General features: G+C 42.0%; 1 protein-coding gene across 1 annotated transcript; it reads left to right on the top strand.

The window, feature by feature from the left end:
- The first annotated feature begins 1,088 nt into the window (after positions 1–1,088).
- On the top strand, positions 1,089–15,378 carry LOC121329294 (UDP-glucose 6-dehydrogenase). Its single transcript, XM_041274837.1, has 12 exons — positions 1,089–1,251; positions 9,820–9,986; positions 10,442–10,543; positions 11,121–11,321; positions 11,883–12,080; positions 12,159–12,306; positions 12,501–12,595; positions 12,728–12,858; positions 13,169–13,308; positions 13,706–13,797; positions 14,599–14,709; positions 14,915–15,378. The coding sequence occupies exons 2-12, from the start codon at positions 9,825–9,827 to the stop codon at positions 15,023–15,025; spliced, it is 1,491 nt and encodes a 496-aa protein (XP_041130771.1). The 5' UTR covers positions 1,089–1,251; positions 9,820–9,824; the 3' UTR covers positions 15,026–15,378.
- Positions 15,379–26,733: the final 11,355 nt, after the last annotated feature.

The following is a 26,733-nucleotide window of genomic DNA, read 5'->3' as shown; positions in this document are numbered from 1 at the left end:
TATCATATATGTGTACAGAACAGTGATGTAAGGAATAGACCAACAGCGCTGACCAACATAAACAACAAATCAACACACAGTATATGAATCAGGCAGGGATGTCAATAATTCACAGTAATGGCTGATTTTTTTATTTATTTATTTATTTAAATTGTTTATAATCTATATGAGCAATTACATGATAGCAATGTTTGAGTTTTAAGACACGTTTCAACTTCTCATTTCATGTTTGACATTATTATTGACAGGCTTTCGTTTTAGCGTGTTTATGGGTTATACTTTTCTGAAAGCGGGAGAAAACTCCTCCATCGTAATTCCGGGCACACCCAAAATTTCAAATCTGGCTATGCCACTGGTTCCAGGTATTGTAAATTCTGGGTTCCTTACCTCCCTAGGCACATAGAAATCCTCCCTTGGATGAGACATAAAAGCAAAGTCTGTAAGTCGCTTTGGATAAAAGTCTGCTAAATGACTTAATAATAATAATAATAAAATAATAATAATAATAATAATAATAATAATAATATATACTACACCAATGTTTTGGCTGCCTGTTTCTGTAATACTAGCACACTATTGATTGATCTGTACAGAAACATACAAAATAATTGCGACCATGAAGTGATATATTAATACTATAGAAAGCTACACAAACATACAGCTGTACATTTTCTGAGGGCTCCAATTAAATGGCAAGGTGTATTGTGATTGTTTTACTATTAAGATGTGTGCCTGTACTAAGTTATCTATTATATATAAAACATACTATAAATGACGTTTAAGCAGAAACTAATTTTAAAACAACTCTAACATTTCTGAAGGGTTACAGATACGACACCATTCAAAGACAAAACATTCAAATTAAATTACAAAACATGAAATTCTTTTCGTATTTCTTGCGAAATCGACGGCTCCACATGGCCAACCCTCACATAGAAACTGCCCTAAAATATCCTCGGGTTCAGGAATTTGCCCTTTACGTCACAGGACCCCTCCTGCAGTTTGACGAAGTGGATAGCGATTTGTCTTTTATCTATACTGTCCACTCCTTCCACCGACTAGTGACGCGATCCAGGAAGGGTAATAGATGCATGAACTATGACAGGTATAGTCTCATTGGCAGGAGAATGCGAAGTCCCAGCGCAACTATTTAAATAAGACGGGACTCCTTTGCAAAATAACATTTTAAGGATCACTTCAGGAGCAATCTGACTACTGAGGCGCAGTATCGTTTTGATTCGATCAACAAAGGTAAAGTGTGCGTTAGTGCCGCTGTATGTAGAAAATGCAACGGGCTGTGTTTCCACTCTCAGTATCATTACCCGGTACACTGTGAGTTACCTCTGAACCTGGCATTACTGGTGTTGAAATCATATTGCTCGCTACATTGTTACAACGCGTATTTTACATTGTGTTTGTGAAAGGGGTTTATGAAGTACTATACCAATAGTCTAATTAATAGCCGTTTCAGTGTGGCTAACAATGTAAGAATAAGTACTTGTTTGGGTTAGACTTTTATGGTATGTTTGCGATCTGCGGGTTATCTTGTATCTTTCTAAACTTGGACGAACACGTTGTTTAAATTGCGTGAACATGGAATATAAAGGCATGGGCAAAAGTTTTGCATCACCCTAAAGAATTAACAGAGTTTGCTTCATAATGCCGAATGAAACATGTTGAATAATGTTATGTTAACATATTTGATTGTAGTTGACATATACTTAATGAAAAGCTTTCAAAAATTGAAAAACGTTACATTTCACATGTGGGGCCTACTACTATTACAGCTTCCAGTACCGTTTTATCATGTTATATTTTCTGTGATTACATGATTTTAAATAACATGTCTAAATTATGTGTGTGTGTGTAAAAAACACCTTTTCATTTATTTAATTTGTTTCAGTTTTCGAACATTGCAGTGATACCTCATTTCAAACCTACACACACATTCTCTCTCTCTCACACACACACACTGAGAAACACAGGCACATTCTCTCTGTCACACACTGAGACACACATCTCTCTCTCTCTCACACCACTTTGGCTTCGACACACACACTCTCTCTCTCACACACACTGAGACACACACACACTCTCTCTCTCTCTCACACACACTGAGACACACACACATTCTCTCTCACACACACTGAGACACACACACATTCTCTCTCTCTCTCACACACACACTGAGACACACGCACATTCTCTCTCTCTCTCACACAGACACACACTGAGACACACGCACATTCTCTCTCTCTCTCACACACACACTGAGACACACGCACATTGAGACACACACACATTGAGGCAGACACATGACTGAGGACACCAAGCTTGACCTGTCTCTCTGTGTGCGTGTAAGAGGTTAGAGAACTGCACATGTCTGTGCTCTCACACCACCACAAAGAGGCACACGCACATCTCTCTGTGTGACTCACACAACTGAACACAGAGAGCAGAGTGGTGTTCTCTCTGTCTCTCCCACACACACTGTGCGAGTACAGACATGTGTTGACTCTTGTTGTGGTGTAAGACACGAGAGACAGTGTGACATTCTCTCTCACACACACACTGAGGACACAGCACATTTGTCATCACGGCTGTGTTCGTTTGCACACACACAGAGAGAGACACCAGCACCATTGCGTCTCTGTGTGCGTGTAACTGAGACAGAGAGGAGAGGATGTGTGTGCACTTCTGTGTGCGTGTAAGAGAGAGACAGAGAGTGTGTGTGTGACTCTGTCACACACACATGAGGACACGCAGATTCTGTGTGTGTGACTTGTGTGCGTGTAACTGAGTACACCGAGAGTGTTGTGTACAAGCTCTGTGCTAGACCACATGCCATGTGACACCACCACACTTAGTGAGTGTAAGAGAGAGAGAGTGGTGTCTGTGTGACTCTCTGCTGTCTCAACACACACAATGACTGAGTGTCACGCAGAGAGTGGGTCTCGTGACTCACACCACACTGTGACACAGCACATTCTGTGGACTCCACTCTGTGTGTAGTGTAAGAGACACACACACTGAGACAAGTGACACACACACACTCTCTCTCTCTCTCACACACACACACTGAGACACACGCACATTCTCTCTCTCACACACACTGAGACACACACACATTCTGAGACACACACATTGAGACACACGCACATCTCTCTCTCTCACACACACACTGAGACACACGCACATTCTCTCTCTCTCTCACACACACACTGAGACACACGCACATCTCTCTCTCTCACACACACACTGAGACACACGCACATTCTCTCTCTCACACACTGAGACGCACATTCTCTCTCTCTCACACACTGAGACACACGCACATTCTCTCTCTCTCTCACACACACACTGAGACACACACACATTCTCTCTCTCTCTCACACACACACTGAGACACACGCACATTCTCTCTCTCACACACACTGAGACACACGCACATTCTCTCACACCCACTGAGACACACGCACACTCACACACACACACAAACACTCTGTGTGGTGTAAGACAGACACCACTGTGAACTCTGTCTCGTGAAGACACAAATGAGAGAGAGTGTGTGGTGTGTGTCTGGTGCGTGTATGAGAGGACAGTTCGTGAGAGTGTGTGTGTGACTCTGTGTGCGGAGTTGAGACACAGACACACACTCTCTCTCACACACACACTGAGACACACACACATTGAGACTCTCACACACACACACACTGAGATGGACGCACATTCTCTCTCTCAGACACACACACTGAGACACACGCACATTCTCTCTCTCACACACTGACACACTGTCTATACACTGAGACACACACTTCAGAGAGCAGAGTGTGTGACTCTGTGACAGCACACTCTCACACACACTGAGACACACGCACATTCTCTCTCTCTCTCACACACACACTGAGACACACGCACATTCTCTCTCTCTCTCACACACACACCACCCATGGTGACTCTGTGTCTCTTCTCTCAGACAGACACTGAGACACACGCACATTCTCTCTGTGACTCACACACACACTGCGACACTGAGACATCTCTACTCAAACACTCTCTCTCTCACACACACACACACACACACACTGAGACACACGTGCATTGAGACACACACACATTCTCACACACACACTGAGACACACGCACATTCTCTCTCTCTCACACACACACACAGGCAGACACACGCACTGAGACACACTCTCATTGAGACACACACACACACAAGAGAGAGTGTGTGGTGACTCTGTGTGCGTGTAAAGCGACCGAGAGCACACAACACTCTGACACACCACACACTGAGACACACGTGTGACTTGTTGACACTGTTGAGACGACAACATGCGCTCTGACAAAGTGTACCAGTGAGAGCAAGTGCACTCTGTGTCCTCTCGTGTACACAGAGAGTCTGTGCTTGTGACTGTGGGCGTGAAGACACACAGGCACTGCTCTGTCTGCTCTGTGGACACACATGAGAGAGCACACACTGAGACACACGCACATTCTCTCTCTCACACACACAACACATGTAAAGGAGAGAGTAGTGGACACCTGCGTGTGACTGGTGTGTGACACAATGAGAGCCATTTTCACAGTAGGTAGTGCTCACCACACACACAATGAGACACACGCACACATGACTCTCCTCTCAGTCACCACACTATCACACTCTGTGACATTCTCTGCTCTCCTCTGTGCGTGTAGACACCTGTGTGTGATCTCTGGTCGTGTACAGAGACGAGTAACATTCTCTCAGTCTCCACTGGACACACACATTGAGACACACGCAACAGTTCTCCTGACTCTCTCTGTAAGAGACACACACATGAGAACACAGTGTTCATGTCAACTCTCTCTCTCTCTCTCACACACACTGAGACACACGTGCACATTCTCTCTCTCTCACACACACACACACTGAGACACACGCACATTCTCTCTCTCTCTCACACACACACTGAGACACACACACATTCTCTCTCTCTCTCATTGACACACACACATGAGACACACGCACATTCTCTCTCTCGTGCATTGACACACACACACATGAGACACACACACATTCTCTCTCACTCTCACACACACTGAGACACACACACACACTGAGACACACGCACATTCTCTCTCTCACACACACACTGAGACACACGCACATTCTCTCTCTCACACACACACACACACATTGAGACACGCGCACATTCTCTCTCTCTCAGACACACACACTGAGACACACGCACATTCTCTCTCTCTCTCACACACACACTGAGACACACACCACACACACTGAGTGTGCGCACTGAGACACACACACATGTGTGTGGACAACTCTGTGAACACACATGCATTGGAGACGACACATGGAGAGCACACTCTCTGTTGCATGGAGCACACAACACACTCTGTCGCTCTCTCACAAGACACACATGACGTGCAATACACGCAATTCTACAGATGAGACACACAGCACCACACCACATCTGTGACAGACCACACACTGAGAGAGTACAGTGTGACTCTGGGACACAACACAAGAGAGACACAGTGCACTTGAGAACACGCCAACACATAAGAGACAGGACGCAACACCACTGAGACAAACCAAGTGCAGTGAAGACACACCACTGAGACGCACATTCTCTCTCTCACACACTGAGACGCACATTCTCTCTCTCACACACTGAGACGCACATTCTCTCTCTCACACACACACTGAGACGCACATTCTCTCTCTCACACACTGAGACACACGCACATTCTCTCTCTCACACACTGAGACAAACTGCACATTCTCTCTCTCTACACACTGAGACACACGCACATTCTCTCTCTCTCAGGACTGACACACACTGAGACGACATTGCACATTCTCTCTCTCTCTTTGACACACACTGAGACACACGCACATTCTCTCTCTCACACACACTGAGACACACGCACATTCTCTCTCTCTCACACTGAGACACACGCACACTGAGACTCTCGCACATTTTCTCTCTTCTCTCTCTCACACACACACTGACACACACGCACATTTTCAATCTCTCTCTCTCTCACACACTGAGACAAACGCACATTCTCTCTCTCACACACTGAGACACACGCACATTCTCTCTCTCTCACACACACACTGAGACACACATTCTCTCTCTCTCACACACTGAGACACACGCACATTCTCTCTCTCTCACACACACACACTGAGACACACGCACATTCTCTCTCTCACACACACACTGAGACACACGCACATTCTCTCTCTCTCTCTCACACACACTGAGACACACGCACATTTTCTCTCTCTCTCTCTCACACACTGAGACACACGCACATTCTCTCTCTCACACACACCTGAGACACACGCACATTTATCTCTCTCTCTCACACACACACTTGTCTCTCTCTCACACACTGAGACACACGCACATTCTCTCTCTCTCTCACACACACACCCTGAGACACGCACATGAATCATCTCTCTCACACACACACATTCTCTCTCTCTCTCACACACACTGCATGGACTCGTGTGTGACGTAAAGAGAGAGAGAGGAGTGTGTGTGACTCTGTGTGCGTGTAAGGAGAGAGAGGAGAGTGTGTGTGTTCTCTCTGTTGTGCGTGTAAGAGAGAGAGAGAGGAGTGTCTCTCTCTACTGTGACTCTTGGTGTAAGTGGAGGGACACACGTGTGTGTGACTCTGTGCGTGTACGAGACAGAGTGCCACACTGGAGTGACCCCAACAACTGCTGGAGTGTGTGACACTTCTGAGAGAGAGAGCGTCTGTCCTCTCACACACACACAGACACTCTCTCTCACACGCACATTCTCTCTCTCACACACACACTGAGACACACGCACATTCTCTCTCTCTCTCACACACACACTGAGACACGCACATTCTCTCTCTCTCTCACACACACAAGACCCACACAATTGTCCGTGTACAGAACACACAGAGACCCACGTGTGTGACACTCTGTGTCTGCGTGTAACAAGAGAGAGGAGTGTGGTGTGACTCTGTGTGCGTTGTAAGAGGAGAGAGTGTGTGTGTGACTCTGTGTGCGTGTAGAGAGAGAGACACCAGTGTGCGTGACTCTGTGTGGCGTGTAAGAGAGAGAGTCTGTGTGTGACTCACACAAACATGAGGTGTGTGCACAGTGTTGAGTGTATCTCTCTCTCTCTCTCACACACACACTGAGACACACGCACATTCTCTCTCTCTCTCACACACACACTGAGACACACACATTCTCTCTCTCTCTCTCTCTCACACACACACTGAGACACACGCACATTCTCTCTCTCTCTCACACACACACTGAGACACACGCACATTCTCTCTCTCTCTCACACACACACTGAGACACACGCACATTCTCTCTCTCTCTCACACACACACTGAGACACACGCACATTCTCTCTCTCTCTCACACACACACTGAGACGCACATTCTCTCTCTCACACACACTGAGACACACACGCACATCTCTCTCTCACACACACACTGAGACACACGCACATTCTCTCTCTCTCTCACACACACACTGAGACACACGCACATTCTCTCTCTCTCTCACACACACCACACACACACGCACATTCTCTCTCTCTCACACACACACGTGAGGTGACTCTGTGTGTGCGTGTAAGGCATCAGAGAGAGAGTGTTGTGTGTCTCTCTGTTGTGCGTGTAAAACAGACAGTGAGTGACACACTCTGTGTTGCGTTAAGTGGAGACACACACACGTGTAGAGAGACTGAGCAGACACACCCACACACACACTGAGACGCACATCTCTCTCTCTCACACACACACTGAGACACACGCACATTCTCTCTCTCTCTCACACACACTGAGACACACGCACATTCTCTCTCTCTCTCACACACACACTGAGACACACGCACATTCTCTCTCTCTCACACACACACTGAGACACACGCACATTCTCTCTCTCTCACACACACACTGAGACACACGCACATTCTCTCTCTCTCTCACACACACACTGAGACACACGCACATTCTCTCTCTCTCACACACTGAGACACACGCACATTCTCTCTCTCTCTCACACACACACTGAGACACACGCACATTCTCTCTCTCTCTCACACACACACTGAGACACACGCACATTCTCTCTCTCTCACACACACACTGAGACACACGCACATTCTCTCTCTCTCTCACACACACTGAGACACACGCACATTCTCTCTCTCTCTCTCACACACACACTGAGACACACGCACATTCTCTCTCTCTCACACACACTGAGACACACGCACATTCTCTCTCTCTCTCACACACACTGAGACACACGCACATTCTCTCTCTCTCTCACACAGACACACTGATTCTCTCTCACCACACGAGAGTGTGTGTGACACTGTGTTGCGTGTAAGAGAGAGAGACACGGTTGACACAGCTCTTCTCTGTCAAGGGACTGAGACACACAGAGTGGAGTACACACTCTGTGTGCGTGTAAGAGAGACAGGGACACAAGTTGGAGTGTGTGACTCACGTGTCTTCTCTGTACACACACTGAGACAGAGAGTCTGTCTCTCTTCACACACACACACTGAGACACAGCACATTCTCGCTGGTCTACACACACACATTGCGACACACACCACATTTCTCATTCTCTCTCTCTCTCACACACACACTGAGACACACGCACATTCTCTCTCTCTCACACACACTGAGACACACACACACTGAGACACACGCACATTCTCTCTCTCTCTCTCACACACACACTGAGACACACGCACATTCTCTCTCTCTCTCACACACACACTGAGACACACGCACATTCTCTCTCTCTCTCACACACACACTGAGACACACGCACATTCTCTCTCTCTCTCACACACACACTGAGACACACGCACATTCTCTCTCTCTCTCACACACACACTGAGACACACGCACATTCTCTCTCTCACACACACTGAGACACACGCACACTCTCTCTCTCTCACACACACACTGAGACACACGCACATTCTCTCTCTCACACTGAGACACACACACACACTGAGACACACGCACATTCTCTCTCTCACACACACACACTGAGACACACGCACACACTCTCTCTCACTGAGAGAGAGTGTGTGTGACACTCTGTGTGCGTCTAAAGAGAGAGGAGAGCTGTGTGTGTGCGTGTATCTCTCCCACACACACACTGAGACACACATTCTCTCTCTCTCTCTGACACACACACCCCCAAAGCGACTCGGTGTTGTGTGCGTGTAACAGAGAGACAGAGAGAGTGTGTGTGACTCTGTCATCCTCCACACACTGAGACACACGCACATTCTCTCTCTCTCACACACACACTGAGACACACGCACATTCTCTCTCTCTCTCACACACACACTGAGACACACGCACATTCTCTCTCTCACACACACTGAGACACACGCACATTCTCTCTCTCTCTCACACACTGAGACACACGCACATTCTCTCTCTCTCTCACACACACTGAGACACTCTCTCTCTCACTCTCACACATACACTCTTAACGTCAGTCCCGTTTGATATGAGCTTTAAATGTGTGAAATACATCAAGTATGTCACATTAGTTCTGGCTTGCAGACATTTCAAAGCAGTTTTATATTTGTATGATATAACAGCACAAATATTTGTTAATGAAGCCAGTTTACAAAGACTTCTTGTCAAAAGCTGTGTCTAAGATTTCATTTTATTATGTAAGAGGACACTGGCTGTAACACGGAATATAAAACAAATAATACAACTATTTGTTGTTAATACAAAAATTGAAGTGAAATTCCTTTTATTTTCAGTCACAATGTTTCAGATTAAAAAGATCTGCTGCATTGGTGCTGGCTATGTTGGTGGACCCACTTGCAGTGTGATTGCTCACATGTGTCCAGATATCAAAGTCAGTGTTGTCGACCTTAATGAATCGAGAATCAAAGCCTGGAATTCAGACGCACTTCCCATCTATGAGGTAAGGCTTGCCAACAGCCTTTTTTTTGTTGCTGTATTTCAAAGAACCTTGTTCTCTTTAAGAGGCCCTTTTAATGCAAGATTGCTACAGTGAATCATGTAAGCAATACCGCACTGCCCAAGGGCATAATGATTAGGACTTTACTCTTATTAGGACTGAAGTCATTGTATTTTATTTCTTACGCCTACTTGTTCTGTAATACTTCATATGTATTTTTTTTATACAACTGTAAATCACCCTGGGTAAGGGCATCTGCTAAGAAATTAATAATAATAATAATAATAATAATAATAATAATAATAGAGGTGCACCATGTTTATTCAATGTTTTGTTGTGTGTGTGTGTTTTTTTTTTTTTTATGAAATGGAACATCTCTACAGGATACATTTTTTTTAATGTTGTTCCAAACGTTATGAGATCTATTTATGTTATGCAAAACTTGTTGTGTTCCCTAGCCCGGTCTGAAGGAGATAGTGGAATCCTGCAGAGGGAAGAATCTCTTCTTTTCCACAGAGATCGACTCTGCCATTAGAGAGGCCGACCTTGTCTTCATTTCTGTAAGCCTCCCATTCACTACAAGCTAAAGTAGTAGGTCAGAGCATTGTGAAGGGATAATCCTGTTTACAGTGAAGCTTGGGTACACAAAAAAGCCCTTTGTTCATTTGGAAAACATGAAAACATTATTTTTCTGACAGACAGGTCAATGTCTTGATAAAATAGACAGGTAAAGACCACTGGTCTAGATGTATTTTATTTTAAGTTGTGTTTGCATAATGTAATGCCTTTATTTATTTATTTATTTATTTAAAGTGTATAAAATAATATACAGTTTTGAAAAATGTCCTATTTGTGAATTTGGGTAAAGGTTTGTGAATAATCTTGTCCTGCTGATTATGCTATATTAACATGATGAAGTTTGCAACATGCAGATGAAGTGCTAAATCAATATGCAGTACCATGTTTATTTGCATACTAACTTCAATCATTGTGCAGTTCTAGGGTTCAGTAGACAGATCCATACATATTTTGTACATCTCACTGTACAATGCAAGAATACTTTTTTAAACGCATGTCAAAGTATTTAAGCATTCTGTGTGATACAAGAGAAGCTGAGAGTTGATGTTTTGCTCCCAGGTAAACACCCCAACAAAGACCTATGGGATGGGGAAAGGACGAGCAGCAGACCTGAAGTACATTGAGTCCTGTGCCCGGCGGATTGTGGAGGTCTCCGATGGCTATAAGCTGGTCACTGAGAAGAGCACCGTGCCAGTGAGGGCTGCTGAGAGCATTAGAAGAATATTCGATGCAAACACAAAACCAAACCTTAACCTGCAGGTGAGCACACAAATCAATGCCCCTGTATTCAAATCAATGCCCCTGTATTCAAATCAATGCCCCTGTATTCAAATCAATGCCCCTGTGTTCAAATTAGTGCCCCTGTATTCAAACCGTGAAACTCTGTTTAAACCATTACCTAGATTACACAGATATTCTCTATCTGATTAGTTGGTGTTTTGTATGGAGTCCTATAAAGCAATGTTATGACCTTTTTACAGATTTCATAATATTCACGTATTGCGACTTCTTCTGGTATCTTTCACTTCAATATTCTGAGTGGCACACTACCTGTCACATGCTCTTTGGCTGTCCATGGCTCATTTATTTGGTATGTAAATTACATCCCGAATTTTGTAACACAGCATTTTTCATTTTGCCCTGTACATTACACGTACAAACATATTTAACTTTTTAACTTCAGCGGCAAAAACAACTGCAAACAATTACAGGTACCTACTGTACATTTCCAGTGTATGTTCACTGTGGTGAGTGGTAACATCAGAAAGCTATTTATAAATTGGTCTCTCTCCCTCTCTCTCTCCGCTTTCCCCAATACAGGTGCTGTCTAACCCCGAATTCCTTGCTGAGGGCACTGCCATCAAGGACCTGAAGAATCCGGACCGTGTGCTGATCGGCGGAGATGAAACCCCAGAGGGACAGAGCGCCATTCGTGCCCTGTGCGCAGTCTATGAAAACTGGGTCCCCAGGGACAAGATCATCACCACCAACACCTGGTCCTCCGAGCTCTCCAAGCTGGTGTGTACATCACAGGACAACAAATGTGATCCGACAGCTAGCACTGAATTATACTCATTATTGTATGTTTTCCTGCAGGCTGCTAATGCATTCCTTGCCCAGAGAATCAGCAGTATTAATTCAATTAGTGCGTTGTGCGAGTCAACGGGGGCCGACGTAGAAGAGGTGGCAAAAGCCATCGGAATGGACCAGAGAATTGGAAATAAATTCCTTAAACCCAGTATTGGTAAGTGAAGCTCGCTTTCAGGACTCTCTGTGACAATGTCAATTGGCTGGCATGTGCAAAACATTACCAGAATAAATGTGAATTTGTAACAGGTAGCACAGCAAATGAGAAATGCAGGCGAATGTCATTAACCAGAGCTGCAGAATTCAATCTCCATGATTCAATGCATTGGAATGAAACCCTTTTTGGTTTAGGCTTTGGTGGTAGCTGTTTCAAGAAGGATGTCCTCAACCTGGTGTATCTGTGTGAGGCTCTGAACCTCCCTGAAGTGGCAAAGTACTGGCAGCAGGTATTGTTTATATGCTGAGCCCAGTAACTGTCCAACCTCCTCTTTTTTTTTTTTTAAATTTCTTTTTGTAAATTGATTGTTTTGTGAGTGACATGAAAGGACTCTTGAACTGTAATGCTCTATTTCTTTAAGGTGATAGATATGAATGAGTACCAAAGGCAGCGGTTTGCGTGCCGTATAATTGACTGCCTGTTTAATACTGTGACTGGAAAGAAGATTGCTGTCCTGGGATTTGCTTTCAAAAAGGACACTGGAGACACACGGTAATTCAAAAATATGCTTTATCGGTAAACTTTATTTTGGCTTCAAGCAGCTTGTTAATTATTAACTCACTTCTGCAATTTAATTGGTGCAAAAAGTTAATCCATATCAAATGAACTTGATCTCAGTTAACTGTTTTAAGGCAGAGTCAGTCTACAGCTGTGGCCAAAAGTTTAGCATTCCCTAGAATGTTAGGATTGAGAAATACAAAACTTTTGGCCAAAGCTGTAGGCTAGAGGTTCAATCCAATTACCAGTTTTGCAAGGCAATTTTGTCATTCAGCTTGTGTATTATCAAGTACTTTTATTACAGGGAGTCCTCCAGTATCCACATCTCCAAGTACCTGCTGGATGAAGGTGCGATGTTGCAGATCTACGACCCCAAAGTACCGAAGGAGCAGATCATTCAGGATCTCTCCCAGCCCAGCATCTCCGAGGGAGGCCCGGAGAGAGGTGCAGTTGCTTGGAACTGTTCTGGTTCAATATGAATCATGGAACTCTGTTTATAGTAGATAGTATGGGTTTTTGGAACATCTGATCTAGCAGAGCAGACTATTGGTCCAAAACGGTTCTGGGGAAGTAAGGTGGAACGGTTTCAACTAATCTGATTTTCCTAGCGCTGTCCGGTCCGTTATTTTCACTCACAAAATTACGCCTATAGTAGCATCTGTGAAAATGACTTATAATGGAAATGTCATTTTGAAATTCATTGATTACATTTTTGATTAAAGAGGGACAATGTACGAAGTTATAAATAATGCCCTTTGAAAAGTACACACAGGATTGTGTGTTTTGTATTAACGTCATGTTGTGTCGTGGCTAAGGTTACACTTTCTGTTTCCTCAATCAGTGTCTCATCTAGTTACTATCACAAGTGACCCGTACGAGGCCTGTGACGGAGCCCATGCACTGGTTATCTGCACAGAGTGGGATATGTTCAAAGTGAGTATTATCATGTTACTGTGCCAAATCTGATGGCATGGATTGAAACCCTACTGCACAAGGAAATAAGGCTCTCTAGAGTGAAGCTGGCGCTTTATGATGTGAATTAGTGTTGAATGGTAATTGCTTAATGCAGTGGTCAGAGTTCTTCTGCAGTAAAACATGAATTCCCACGCTTCAGTTTAGTGCTGTGGGGAGGGTGAAGCCAAGCAACAGGGTCTAATGAGTGTAACCGGAATTTCAAGTTTATTCCCATTTTTGCTACACCCTATTATGCTAGAGCACATCTGACAATGAGGAGGAGTTGACAAAATACTGTGAACGCCCTTCATCTAAAACCGAACGTGAACAAAACAAAAAGGAACAAGGCTCTCATGCATACCAGGCCACCATTGAATAATTTGATAGAGGTGATGGCATTTTTTTATTTTTGGTTTTTCACTTGCGCCCTTTTAAATGTTCCCTAAATGGCCTCGGCAGGGAAAGCACTTGTTGGGAGACTTCTTACATGCTTTGTCATTTCCATGGGTCTACCAAAGCTTCATGTTCATTTATTTAGCACGCATGATAAATGCTGACAAAGCACTTTTTTGTTCGGTCCATTTAATTTATGTTTTATTCCTGAAAACCTAAATTAAATGGACTCTTGATGTGATCAGACAGTACATATTTTATTTCAGTTGGTAGAAAAAATAATGTGCAGTAGTGTCCCAAAAAGACTACTTGCTGTCTTTTCACTGTGTTCTGGGTGGAGACCGAGGGACCTGATCACAAAACTTTAAGAAAGTCTTCTTTCCATAGGATCTGGATTATGAGCGAATCTACAAAACAATGCTAAAACCAGCTTTCATATTTGATGGGAGGCGGGTTCTGGACGATCTTCATGTCAGGCTTCAGAACATTGGATTTCAGGTAAGGAGTTTTATTATTGAGAATGTGCAGCTGCTTCGTGTTTGCATCGGTCTAGGCACGTTTTAGGATGTCTTATTCCGAGGTACCAACACTGGAATGCATTAAGCTGAAGAGAAGGAACTTTAAACTAAAGATACTGAAACTCAAGGTAAATACCAATTTTGTTTTGCTGTCAGTATTTATGTATGTTAATTTGGTTCCCCAGGTTGAAACTATAGGAAAGAAGGTAACCGTACCGAGAATACCCTTTACTCCCACGTGTGAAATCCCCAAAGTCAGTCTGCATGGTCCACCAGTGAAGAAGGCAAAGGTGTAAAGCAAATGAAAGCAATGTGCTACTGTACTGCAGTCATAAGGGTTACTCGCCAACAATGACGTTCCTACTTACCAAACCCAGTAATATGCACAATTCTGAATTTCCAGACCAGCACACAAACAACTTTGTTTAAGCCACTATTTTCATTCCTTATTCTGCCCAGTGGAAATTTAGAATTCTGTCCAATAACGATTGATTTGTCAATCTGATTGATGTTAAACTTTTTAATGTGCAATTGTTTTCATAATGGTTGTGTTTTGTTACCAATGTGAAAACAAATTCTTACAAATCATGACCTATTTCTTTTCAGTTGTACTGCACTTTAATGAATAAAAAACAACTTTTGAATTGTTTACAGTATAATAATGTGCATTTTACTGTTACAATAGAATTGAATGATGCTACAATTTAAAGATCAGACCCAAAAAAGTAAGATTTTGTAAGATAGTGAGCTGTGCTTATGGACATTGTTCCTTTTAAATTCAAATGGCCACAAGAAAGAAAATCAACAGTTTTAGACAATTCATTTTATTCATAGACTGGATAAGAATGTGCAGTTTGGATTAACATCCATAATAAAGTATAAAAACCTGGAACCGTTATCGCACTGCATCCTCTAGTAATCACTTCATCCATGGGTAATTTCCCCAGATTCGCATACACAGAGCATCTGTTATAAATGAAATGACAGCTTGACAAGCAGTTATCTAGTATCTAGCTATATGCAAGGCTGAGATGTCTGATAGCAGGACAGCCATCCCCTTGTATGGCTTGATTGTGGCATTCTAAAGAATGCCCATAACAACTGGATAAGCGGTTCTCCGACATATGTTAAGCAGCAGGTATTAGTGTGAGGCTCACAGAGAACAATTGGAGACTCAGCACAGCCACCCATCACAGCAAGAGTCTTCTCATTGGTTTTCTACTTTTCTCAATGTTCAAGAAGAATTCACCTGGCAAAATACAGGAAATTCTCATTAATAAAATGTTATCCATCAATAGATTTAGGGCAGTATTCTAAGCAGTCTGTTATAAGGTACAGTATAAGTGAACAGCAAGTCAATTATTCCTGGTTCCTGATGCTCTAGAATGCTCCAGTCATCCTGTGGCTGCTTTAGATATTTCTGATATTAGTGACTTATTGCTTCAGATCTTTGTAGTGATCGTCAGAAGTCTTACCTGTTTTTATTGTGCTCCTTGAAAAGTGGATTTTAAAGCTTGCCAAAACTACAAATGGTTCAAAAAGCTTCAAGGTCTAAATGCACATCCACATCCAAAAGCATGCGTGCAGTTCCAGGGCTCACAACCACTTCATTCTTGTTCTAAACTGATCTGGAAGCTCCATGTGGATTTAAAGGCATGTGTAACCTTTCAAACAAGTCATGCCAAGCACAGCCTGGGTATACGCCATGGAGAGCACGCTGCCCATGTTGAAATCAGTATATAAATCTCACGTGTGGAGAGTGAGCTACCCATGTTAAACCAATCCTGTCAACTTACTTATACATATTTTCTGCTGGAGGGGACCAACATAAAGACCTAGGAGTTTTTGTTGACTCAGAAATGTCTTCATCTAGACAATGTGGGGAAGCTATAAAAAAGGCCAACAAGATGCTCGGATACATTGTGAAAAGTGCTGAATTTAAATCAAGGGAAGTAATGTTAAAACTGTACACTGCATTAGTAAGACCTCATCTTGAATATTGTGTTCAGTTCTGGTCACCTCGCTATAAAAATGATATTGCTGCTCTAGAAAGAGTGCAAAGAAGAGTGACCAGAATTATTCCAGGTTTAAAACATGTCATATGCAGACAGGTTAAAAGAATTGAATCTGTTCAGTCTTGAACAAAGAAGACTACGCGGCAACCTAATTCAAGCATTCAAAATTCTAAAAGGTATTGACAATGTCGACCCAAGGGACTTTTTCGACCTGAAAAAAGAAACAAGGACCAGGGGTCACAAATGGAGATTAGACAGAGGGGCATTCAGAACAGAAAATAGGAGGCATTTTTTTACACAGAGAATTGTGAGGGTCTGGAATCAACTCCCCAGTAATGTTGTTGAAGCTGACACCCTGGGATCCTTCAAGAAGCTGCTTGATGAGATTCTGGGATCAATAAGCTACTAACAACCAAACGAGCAAGATGGGCCAAATGGCCTCTTCTCTTTTGTAAACTTTCTTATGTTCTTATATGTCATTGAGTCCACCTTACTAAATATGGAAATATTCTGGGTGACATAAGAAACACAAGAATTACTACCAAAATGATCTACCAATAATCTGTTTATATGCTACGTGTAATTTACATCCAGTACTAGTTTTGGTGCACATACCTGCTTTGAACAAGGAGCGCACCAGTGGTCTACTTGCAGTGAATACAAATCCTAGATCTATTCCCCACATTCTCCCAGTGCTGAAACTTTCCAGGGGTAACATACTAACCCACCTTTACAACACAAACAAACATATTTATTTGCATCGGAATCCATGTGTCCACAATGTTCCTCGCTTATATATATTTTTGAGTACGGTACTTTCTGTAGTATTTGTCTCAAATAGTTTTCATTGGTCTATTGTTCCAAAAGTTAATCAAAATGGAGACTGAAAATATACTGACATGAAACGGTGCTCCTCTGCTGGAAATGAGACCCAGCGCTCAGCCTGAGAAAAGGTTCCTTTCAGCTCAGATGATGGGCTTAAGTCTATAATTTTGTTATGGACAAGAAAATCCACACCAAACCTTTAGATGATGTTTTATAGGATGCATGTACTGTCCGAAGGTCAGGCAATCAACAGCAGCCTCTCTCAGTTCTGTATAAAAACAAAGAAGGCTAGACTGTCAATATTTAGGCTTTTTCAGTTTACAGTGCAAACGTCATTATAATTGATTGACAGCAATAGACCTGTACCACATGTAAATTAAAATATTTCTTCCAATCTGTCTTTAAATTGATCCCTTCTATCTTCTGCTTCGTTTCAATAAACAGCCATGTTCAATACATTTGAATCAGAAAAAGACCTTTATGAAAACCATTGCATATTGATAATTGTTACTTATCATACTACAACATAATTTCTATACTCCTATAGAATGTACAAAAAAAAATAAAAATCATTTCACAAGGACCACTTACTGGAAAATATAATTCTCTAAAATGTGACCCAGCAAAGAAAGAAGCCAAACAATAACACATTTTTAGTTTTTTATTCACGTTACATTTCACTGTTGCATACACCTGTGCATCTGTTTCTCTAAGACCAAGCATTATGGAGGTCTTAGATAAAAGAGGGCTTTACTTTCTTGGCATGCTTCAGGACACCAAAGGATTGGGGTCAAAATGTGTTCATGGGTCACGAACAAGCCCCAAAACAAAATGGATGGTAAGTAGGGCCACACTGATTCACTTCAATGCAGACTCTGGGAACCCATGTGTTTACCAGCACAATTTGAAAAGTAAGTATGGTGATAATGTTTATCAAGATATAAATGTGTTGACAGTATATCTCCCTTAGCTACGTCTGATGTTCAAACCATGGGGTGAATCCCAGGTCATCCACTATCTGACCATGTACAATCCGCTATGTCCCCCTTGTGTTTCAGTCCCACCCAGCTGCATTAAATGGGGAATTGCCACTGCAGTGCAGAATCAAAAATAAAAAGAATAAGGAGGTGTCTTCCGTTCTTGAGCAGTGAATGAATAGACCAAATGAAAGACCCCCCCCCCCATATAATAAATATGCACACTACAGAAATCTAGAATCTTTTTTAACCCTTCTGCGCAGACTCACTTGAGTTTTACACCCAGCCCCGATTATATTAATCATGTAGGAAGTTATGCAATGAAAATGCCAATATCGTTGTTGCATTCTTTAGAGAAGGCTGCCACCTGCTGTGTGAAACTGTTTCTGCAGACTGAAACAAAGGCCTGAAACAATGGTCCATTGGACTACAACACCCATACTGATAAGAACACTTCAACTATGTTAACATGCAATAGACACAAGGCATTAATGTACATTTAAAGCAAAAGATAATGCAAGGACGATACAAACATAAGACAGGATTTCACGCACAAGACATTGCAAATCTCTTTTGTGGTTTTTGTATTACTCAAGCATTTACATTTGTACTGGTTTGAGAAGCCATGTACAGTAGATTAGGTGACAGAATTCTGCAGAACAATAAAACATTTAGGATGAGCAGAATCTATAAATTGATCTAAAAAATGAAATCTAGCGACAGCAAATTCGGACCCAAAAAATTAGGCAGACTGGATTAAACTTAGATTGTCTCACATTTTTTTTCAGATGAGTTACTGTCTTTGCAATATGTTCTGCACCTTCACCAGAAATATCTGTAATAAAAAAGAAAAAACAATAAAAATAAAAAAGCACACCATTGTCAAATATCATAGTCGCACTGTAATTATGTGGATAACTAAACAATTTTGGCTAGCATTATCTATAGCAAAGAAAAAAAAAACCTAAAATAAAAACATGCAGTATGTAATATTTTCTGTTTCTGGTACTGGTGATATTGTTTCAACAGGATAATCATCCCAGACACTACACATCAGTACAAAGTCTATTAAAAATGCAATGTAAGCATGTGATTTTTTAACCTGGTCTGAACTGAGGGAGCCTGCGTCGTGGCTGCAGCACTCCCCCAGCTCACAGTCTCTGTCCACGGAGGTCAGCACCACGTAGTTCAGGCCCCACTCGGCAATGGCCTTCGCTGTGTTGTGTGGCTTGCTGGGGTCTAGAGGGGGAGGGTTTTCATGGAGCAAAATCTGCAGCCCCTTGTCCAGGCATCTCCCATCAGCTGGGGAAACAACTCTTTAGTTTTGTCTCCATCTCTTCTGAAAAGAGTGGGCAATTATTTATCCACTGTTCCAGAACAACACTGGGGATATGCGTTGTTTTTTAATGGAAAGATACTTTCTTATTCATAAAAGGAAATGATTATACCATGTCAATACACATTTAGTTACATTTACATGACTCCTAGTGAAAATAATGCCTTATACGATTGCAAGCTGTACTGCAAACTGGAAGTTGTGGAATGGAAAGAGCTGATGAACCTGTAAAAATATACAGCAAACTAAAATAGATTAAAATGCACTGGAACAGAAACAGATTTTAAATGGCACTTTTAACTTCCTGGCATTATAATCTTATTTATAACCATGTCTCCAACGATACCGTGATTAAAAAAACGAATCAATCAGCCAATCAAAAACGTTATTTATCTAGATGAATCAATCACCACCACCAACTAAAAACTTACCAAGGCTGGTGCTTTGCTTGCGGGGGGTACGGGCACATGGTGGCTATCTGCCCCTACCAAGAGGGAGAGGAGGAACTGGCCCAGGACAGGAAGGTGAGGAGGAGGCAGAGAAGGGGAAAGGTGAGGAGGAACCAGAGGGAGCCAAGGTGGTGCACTATGTGCATTGCTTATGGTTATGAGGACGAAAACTGCCCAGAACAGGAGCCAGAGGATGAGGATCCCAGTTGCCCTACGCCCAAAGGGGAGTCGGTGCGTCCACAGCCCCAGAAGAGGAAGGCAGAGCGTCCACAGCCCAAGTCTCCACCAGCAGAGGGAGAGTGCCTGCTGGTTCCGTCTCCAGCGTCGGAGAGAGAAGCCCTGCTTGCTTGAGGGCCACCATCGAGAGTGATCTGGGACTGGCTGACGGACCCTGATGGTGGCATGGAAAGAGACCTCCCGGAAGTGATCAACCTGCTGTGGGCCCGAGATAGGGAGCATTGGGAAACTTGGTAATTGTACTAATGGTAGGTAATTGTAATAATAATAATAATAATAATATTAATAATATTAATAATAATAATAATAATTAAAATAGAAGCTCACCTTGTTTTGTCTGTATCGTCCATTTTGTTTGTATTTTTGTTCTGGCTACGAGTGCCGTGTCCTACGTCTTGTTTGTCTTACAACCTTTTATTTTCTGTCTGTCTGCACTATTAAATGCTGAGCGAGACTATTCGCTTAGCTTCACCAAACTCCATCTCTGTTGTTTATTTCCTGGCTTCTGGTCTGACGTCACCCACTACAGCCATCTTTGTGACACGGGTACTGTCACAAATGAATATACTTGTACAAGGAGCAATCCCCTTTTTAGAGTGAAAGGTGCAAGCAGCAGAGATAGATTTTTCTTTGATAGAAACAGTTTAATTTATTTGAAGTCTTCCCACTGATGATGGGAATGGGACAGTAGAGATGGAAGCTCTGCTAACAAGATTTAAGTTTTTGCAGGTATCAGGCTTTTAAAGACACACCTGTGGTGGCTTTGACAGACTCACTGAGAGCAGAAACTGAACTAAGACTACGACAGCTACTGGAAGCAGGCTGATCTTTGGGATGCAAATTGGTGAAACTGCATGTGTGTTAAAATGTTGTAATAACTGTACTGTGTTTTAAAGAATATAAAGCAAGCAGAAATACCAAAAAAAGTATTAAAACACACTGTGCATACAAAAAGTTATAATATACTCTGTATTACCCTATAGTTATGTTAGAGCATTCTATATTCCTGTTTATTCTAGCAAAATGGGAGCTAGGTTGGGGTCACGCTGACCAAAAAAAAGACAACACACTGACCTGTCAAATGAACTAAGCTTGTCTTTGTCTGAGCTATTGGTGCCAAGGTTTGTAACCTTGAGGAGAAAAGCAGAAACAGGAATCTCATTTAATGAACTCAAATGTTCACAGTCAAGTTTCTTATTTACCTTGACCTGAAAGTAGTCTTTAAGCTAAACACAGTTATTCTAGAATAATTCAAACAGAATATAAGTGTACATGTTTTATTATAACAGAAGAACTGTAAGAGTTTGAAACTAAGAGAATATAGGGCAGAAATCAACTTAAAGTAAAAACCTCAGTCAAAGTATAACAATACCAGTCTGTGTCAGGCATACCGTAGGATCTGCCATAAAGAGTGCGATTAATTTGTTAACCTTGTCTTTGCTTGAAACGAAACGGTACCAGGCGGGGATAACTGGAGGAAATAACTTTCTGGCAACTAATGTGAGTTTTAATGTTTGGGTGGTTTTGAAATCCAAGGTTTCTATAATGAGTGATCTTTTACAAATAAGAAATACCTCCTGGTACAGGAAAGAGGAGTGTGTGCATGGGTGTGTGTGTGTGTGTGTGCAGGGGTTGCACGGTGGTGTGCGCGTGCAGGGGTTGCACGGTGGTGTGCGCGTGCAGGGGCTGCACGGTGGTGTGTGCCTGCAGGGGTTGCACATTGGTGTGTTGTGCAGGTAAACTAATGTATCCTGTAACAAAACTGTAATAGTGAGCAGGATGTATATTTGCAATTAAAATAAATCACGCAAACGACTAAAGATATATGCTATTTCAAAGAAAAAAGTAGATCACCAGAGAAAGCCAATTCTTACATTTGTGCATAACATGACAATGTACATAAAGTAATAGTTACCCATAGTTTGTTATATTAGTACAGAAAAATACCACATTATATTTTAAATGTTCTGAAAAGCAGATCTCTCTCTCTCTCTCTCTCTCTCTCTCTCTCTCTCTCTCTCTCTCTCTCTCTCTCTCTCATCACAATGCCTCCAAGCTTTGCAATTCACGAGGACGTCATATTTCTGTGACAGACATGGACCAATCAAAACACGAGACTGCTATGCGGTTCCATCCCAAAAAAACGGGCCTGTGTCATACCTCCTCGCACACTCTTTGCACTTTAGCTTTATAATAATAATAAAAAAGAATCGTCAATAAAATATTACAACTTTTCATTGGAAAAATTAATTCCAGGCTGGATTGTGATTTTAAATTGAAAGATCTTTTTTTTAATTTATTTTATTAGGCTAGCCTACCCCTAAAAACACATTTGTCAGCCTGTCAAGGCTGACAGGAGGGCGTGGCACCGAGACAGACTCTACTGCAAAAAGAGAAGAATGCATAGGGGTCATTTTTAAATGCATGGGTTTTTGTTTGTAATATACAGAAGCGTAACGTATTACAGCACGTTTTAAAGGGCATTTATTTGTCTGTTACAAAATTATAAGTATACCCATATGCAATATTTTTTGTAGTATTTCTTAGCAGTCAAAAGTCATAATAACAAAGTTATACATATTAATAATTTGTAAAGAATGTTATAATACAACACTGGATTAATGCATTTGCCACTGAAAAAGCAGGTAACATAATTAATAATAAAGCATATTTTTAAACATTATAAATGTAATCCAGTTTAAACTTAATCTGCATTGCAGTCTTCCACGTGTTTTAACTTCCTTTCTATATTACAAATCCATGTATTTAAATGGTCTAGCACAGTTGCATTGTATCAGTGCTACTACTACTACTAGCCCTGTGAGTGTCTGCACTATCTGAGCTGCCCTGTGACGTTTGACCAGTCATACCATCTATGTCACTGCTGTCCATCACGCTTCTGCATGCAGTCAATAACAATGTAGATTATAAATACCATATGGGAGATAATGAAATTGGAGAAGGAATCTATGAAAAAGACCCAGGGGTTTAAGTTGACTCAGAAATGTCTTCATCTAAACAATGTGGGGGAAACTATAAAAAAAAGGCCAACAAGATGCTCGGATATACTGTGAAAAGTGTTGAATTAAATGAAGAAAAGTAATGTTAAAACTTTACCATGCATTAGTAAGACCTCATCTAGAAAATAGTATTCAGTTCTGGTCACCTCGCTACAAAAAGGATATTGCTGCTCTAGAAAGAGTGCAAAGAAGATCAACCAGAATTACTCTGGGTTTAAAAGGCATGTCATATGCAGAAATACTGAATTGAATCTGTTCAGTCCTGAACAAAGAAGACTATATGATTAAAGCATTCAAAATTCTAAAAGGTATTGACAATGTCGACCCAAGGGACTTTTTCAACCTGAAAAAAGAAACAAGGACCAGGGCTCACAAGTGGAGATTAGATAAAGGGGCTGTGACAAGGATGGCTTTGTGGTGACGTCAGGCCAGAATGCAGGAAGAAACAGACAAGTGCTGCAGGGCAGAAAGACGCTGCGGCGCCGTTTAGTTTGAAACAAAAAATAAATAAAATATTTTAACAAAAACAGTGCTCAAACAGCAAAATAAATACTCAAACAAAAATAAATCACAAACACTAAACAATGTGATCAGGCTGGGCAATAGCCTTCACTGATTATAGTTATTTGTATTTTTACCCTCCCCGCTCTCACTCACTCCTCCAAAGGCCCACACAGAGTGCAGAGAGCTGCAGGCTTTTATATCGAGGCCGAGGGGTTTAATTAGCTAGTAATTATTCCATTACCCCTCGGCCACAATCTGCACAAGTGTATTAATGTGGATGGGGTTTCCCATCAAACGCATGAAAAACACAAGTTAGTAGAAACAACTGGGGCATCCTTGACCCCCACATGAACTACATTTTTTTCACATCAAAAATGTGTTTGTTACACATAAATAAAATACATTACATTTTTTTTAAAGTTTGCATATAAACCGTGTGTGAATCGAACCCAAGACATGCCTCTAATGCAGCTTGTAATGCAGACACCCTGGCTTTCATGCCACGAAGTTTGTAATTCCATTTTAAAACACTTGCAAGTAGTATAGTAGTAACGCTAGTTTCTAACAAGTAACGAGATGAACAAGATTTTGTAAATAATGAGCATGTATTATCCCGATTGACTTCAGCATGGAAGAGGGGGTCTTGGACTCAGCTCAGCTCCTCCTGCATGGCACAAGGCAACCCCAGCTCAACAGAGGAAGCTGGCAGTCAACGAGGTGCAAAAGCAGGAGAAGAGGATGAGGTGTGTAAAGGCTGTTTCCCAGGCCAAGCAGGGAGCATGAATGAGATGGGAGAGTGTGGAATAACGCATGATCGGCTGGCAAGACCTATGGACAATGGAACAGAGCAGGATCAGTTTCCTCATGAGATCAACATTTGATGTTCCCCCATCGCCACAGAACTTAAACCTCTAGGTGGTGCACAGCAGGGGTATATCTGGCACATCATAAATGAGATCTTGCTAACTCCTGTGGCTGGAGGTAAGATGTATGCTCTGTGGTTGCAAATACATTACATTTTGCTGTGGAAGATACCATTTTTGCATTAGCCACCATGGTTGTTTTGACTGCCAGTACCCAGCCTGCTGGAGCCACGTGACTGCAACTCCTCACTTGGATTGTTTACATCACGTGGATATGTGCCTTGTCCTCAGCATTATTCAAATGCTAGGGGCAAAGTAGAATATACAGATCAGTATTAAACAGTACATTTCTAATAAGAGTGGAAACCGTTTAAGCAACTAATGTTAGTCAAAGATAATATTATTGGATGGTTGGTGTTTCTTGTGCGTTTCACTTATAAAATGGACATTAGGGCGTCCTGGCTTGTTAATTCCTGCCACCCGGACACAGATGCCAATTCCCGGACTGTCCGGTCAAAACCGGACACGTGGCAACCCTAATTCAGGGAGACGGTGTTGAATTTTCAAAATGCTATGCAACCCCTGTGGCAGTGTGCCCCGCCCTTGTGTGTATTTTGTGTTATATATTGCGTTAATGTTGGTATATAGGTATTGGTGCACGGGATATAAATGGGTCTGTGTGGCACGAGTTATTTTAAATATATAGTTTATTAGTATTTAGGCACGGGGATCACGTGCAGCTAAAGTATATAATAATATGTGAGCATGGAGATTGCATAAATTAGTTCAGGTGCTGGGAATCAAGTAAATAATTAATCAGTAATTGAATCCTGGCACAACTACATATAGAGGCACTCGATGACCAGTGCGTTACTTGTTTGTTTGTCTGTTCGTTCGTGCGTCCACTGTTTGTTTAGTGTTAGTCTGTTTTCTTTGTCTATTTATTTTGGCCTAAAGTGCCGTGCGCTGTTTTTGGTTAAATCTTCTACTCATTTATTCAATAAAACACTGAGCGCAGGCACTGCGTCACAGTTTCAACCTCAGTACTGCCCGCCTGTGTGTTCCTTCGGGTATGTGATGTCACCCACCAGCAGGGCTGCCAAGTATTTTTATAAAAACCCGCCCAATCGGGAGAGTAGGTTGTGACATCACAATCACCCGTGATGTTTCCCATTGTAACAAAAAGCAACTACCCTATTGCAGTTTTTGTGTATTATGTGCTTAAATACCAGGGATCCAAGGAATCCGTTTGCTGCGGAATAACTCAGATTGCCTATGCTGTCGGAGAATTATTTTTAAACTTGCAAAAACCATGCAAGGCTTTTCTTTGGATGTTTATAACCAAATCAATACACATATATAATCATAAACACGGGCAATTTTGCTATACATTTAGCAAACATACTTGTTCAATAAAACTGCTTCTGGTGAACGAAGCGAGCGCACTGTCAGTCATGCTGAAACGCAACTGCAGTTCACGTCAGCATCCAGTGCATTGTTACCACTGAACAAGCTGTTTAAAGATGCCCAAAACTATAGAAATCACACCTAAATATCGGCTCAATCAATCCATCCAGGTGACAAAGACTAACTCGAGATAAACTAATATAAATACTATTTTTAGGTTTTTTTGTATTATTGGTACACAGACGCATTTGTAATGTGTAAAGTAAAATGGTAGGCCTGTGTTTGTTTATTATTGATTGACGTAACGTCTTCGAATTTGAAAGTGTACGAATTAATGCCTCCCGTAAAAACTAACTTATTCAATAGTACTG

Source organism: Polyodon spathula, chromosome 2 (assembly GCF_017654505.1).
Source record: "Polyodon spathula isolate WHYD16114869_AA chromosome 2, ASM1765450v1, whole genome shotgun sequence".
Classification (NCBI taxonomy): Eukaryota; Metazoa; Chordata; class Actinopteri; order Acipenseriformes; family Polyodontidae; genus Polyodon; species Polyodon spathula.
The sequence above is the reverse complement of the archived record's forward strand: the minus strand, read 5'-3'. Positions and strand labels throughout refer to the sequence as shown.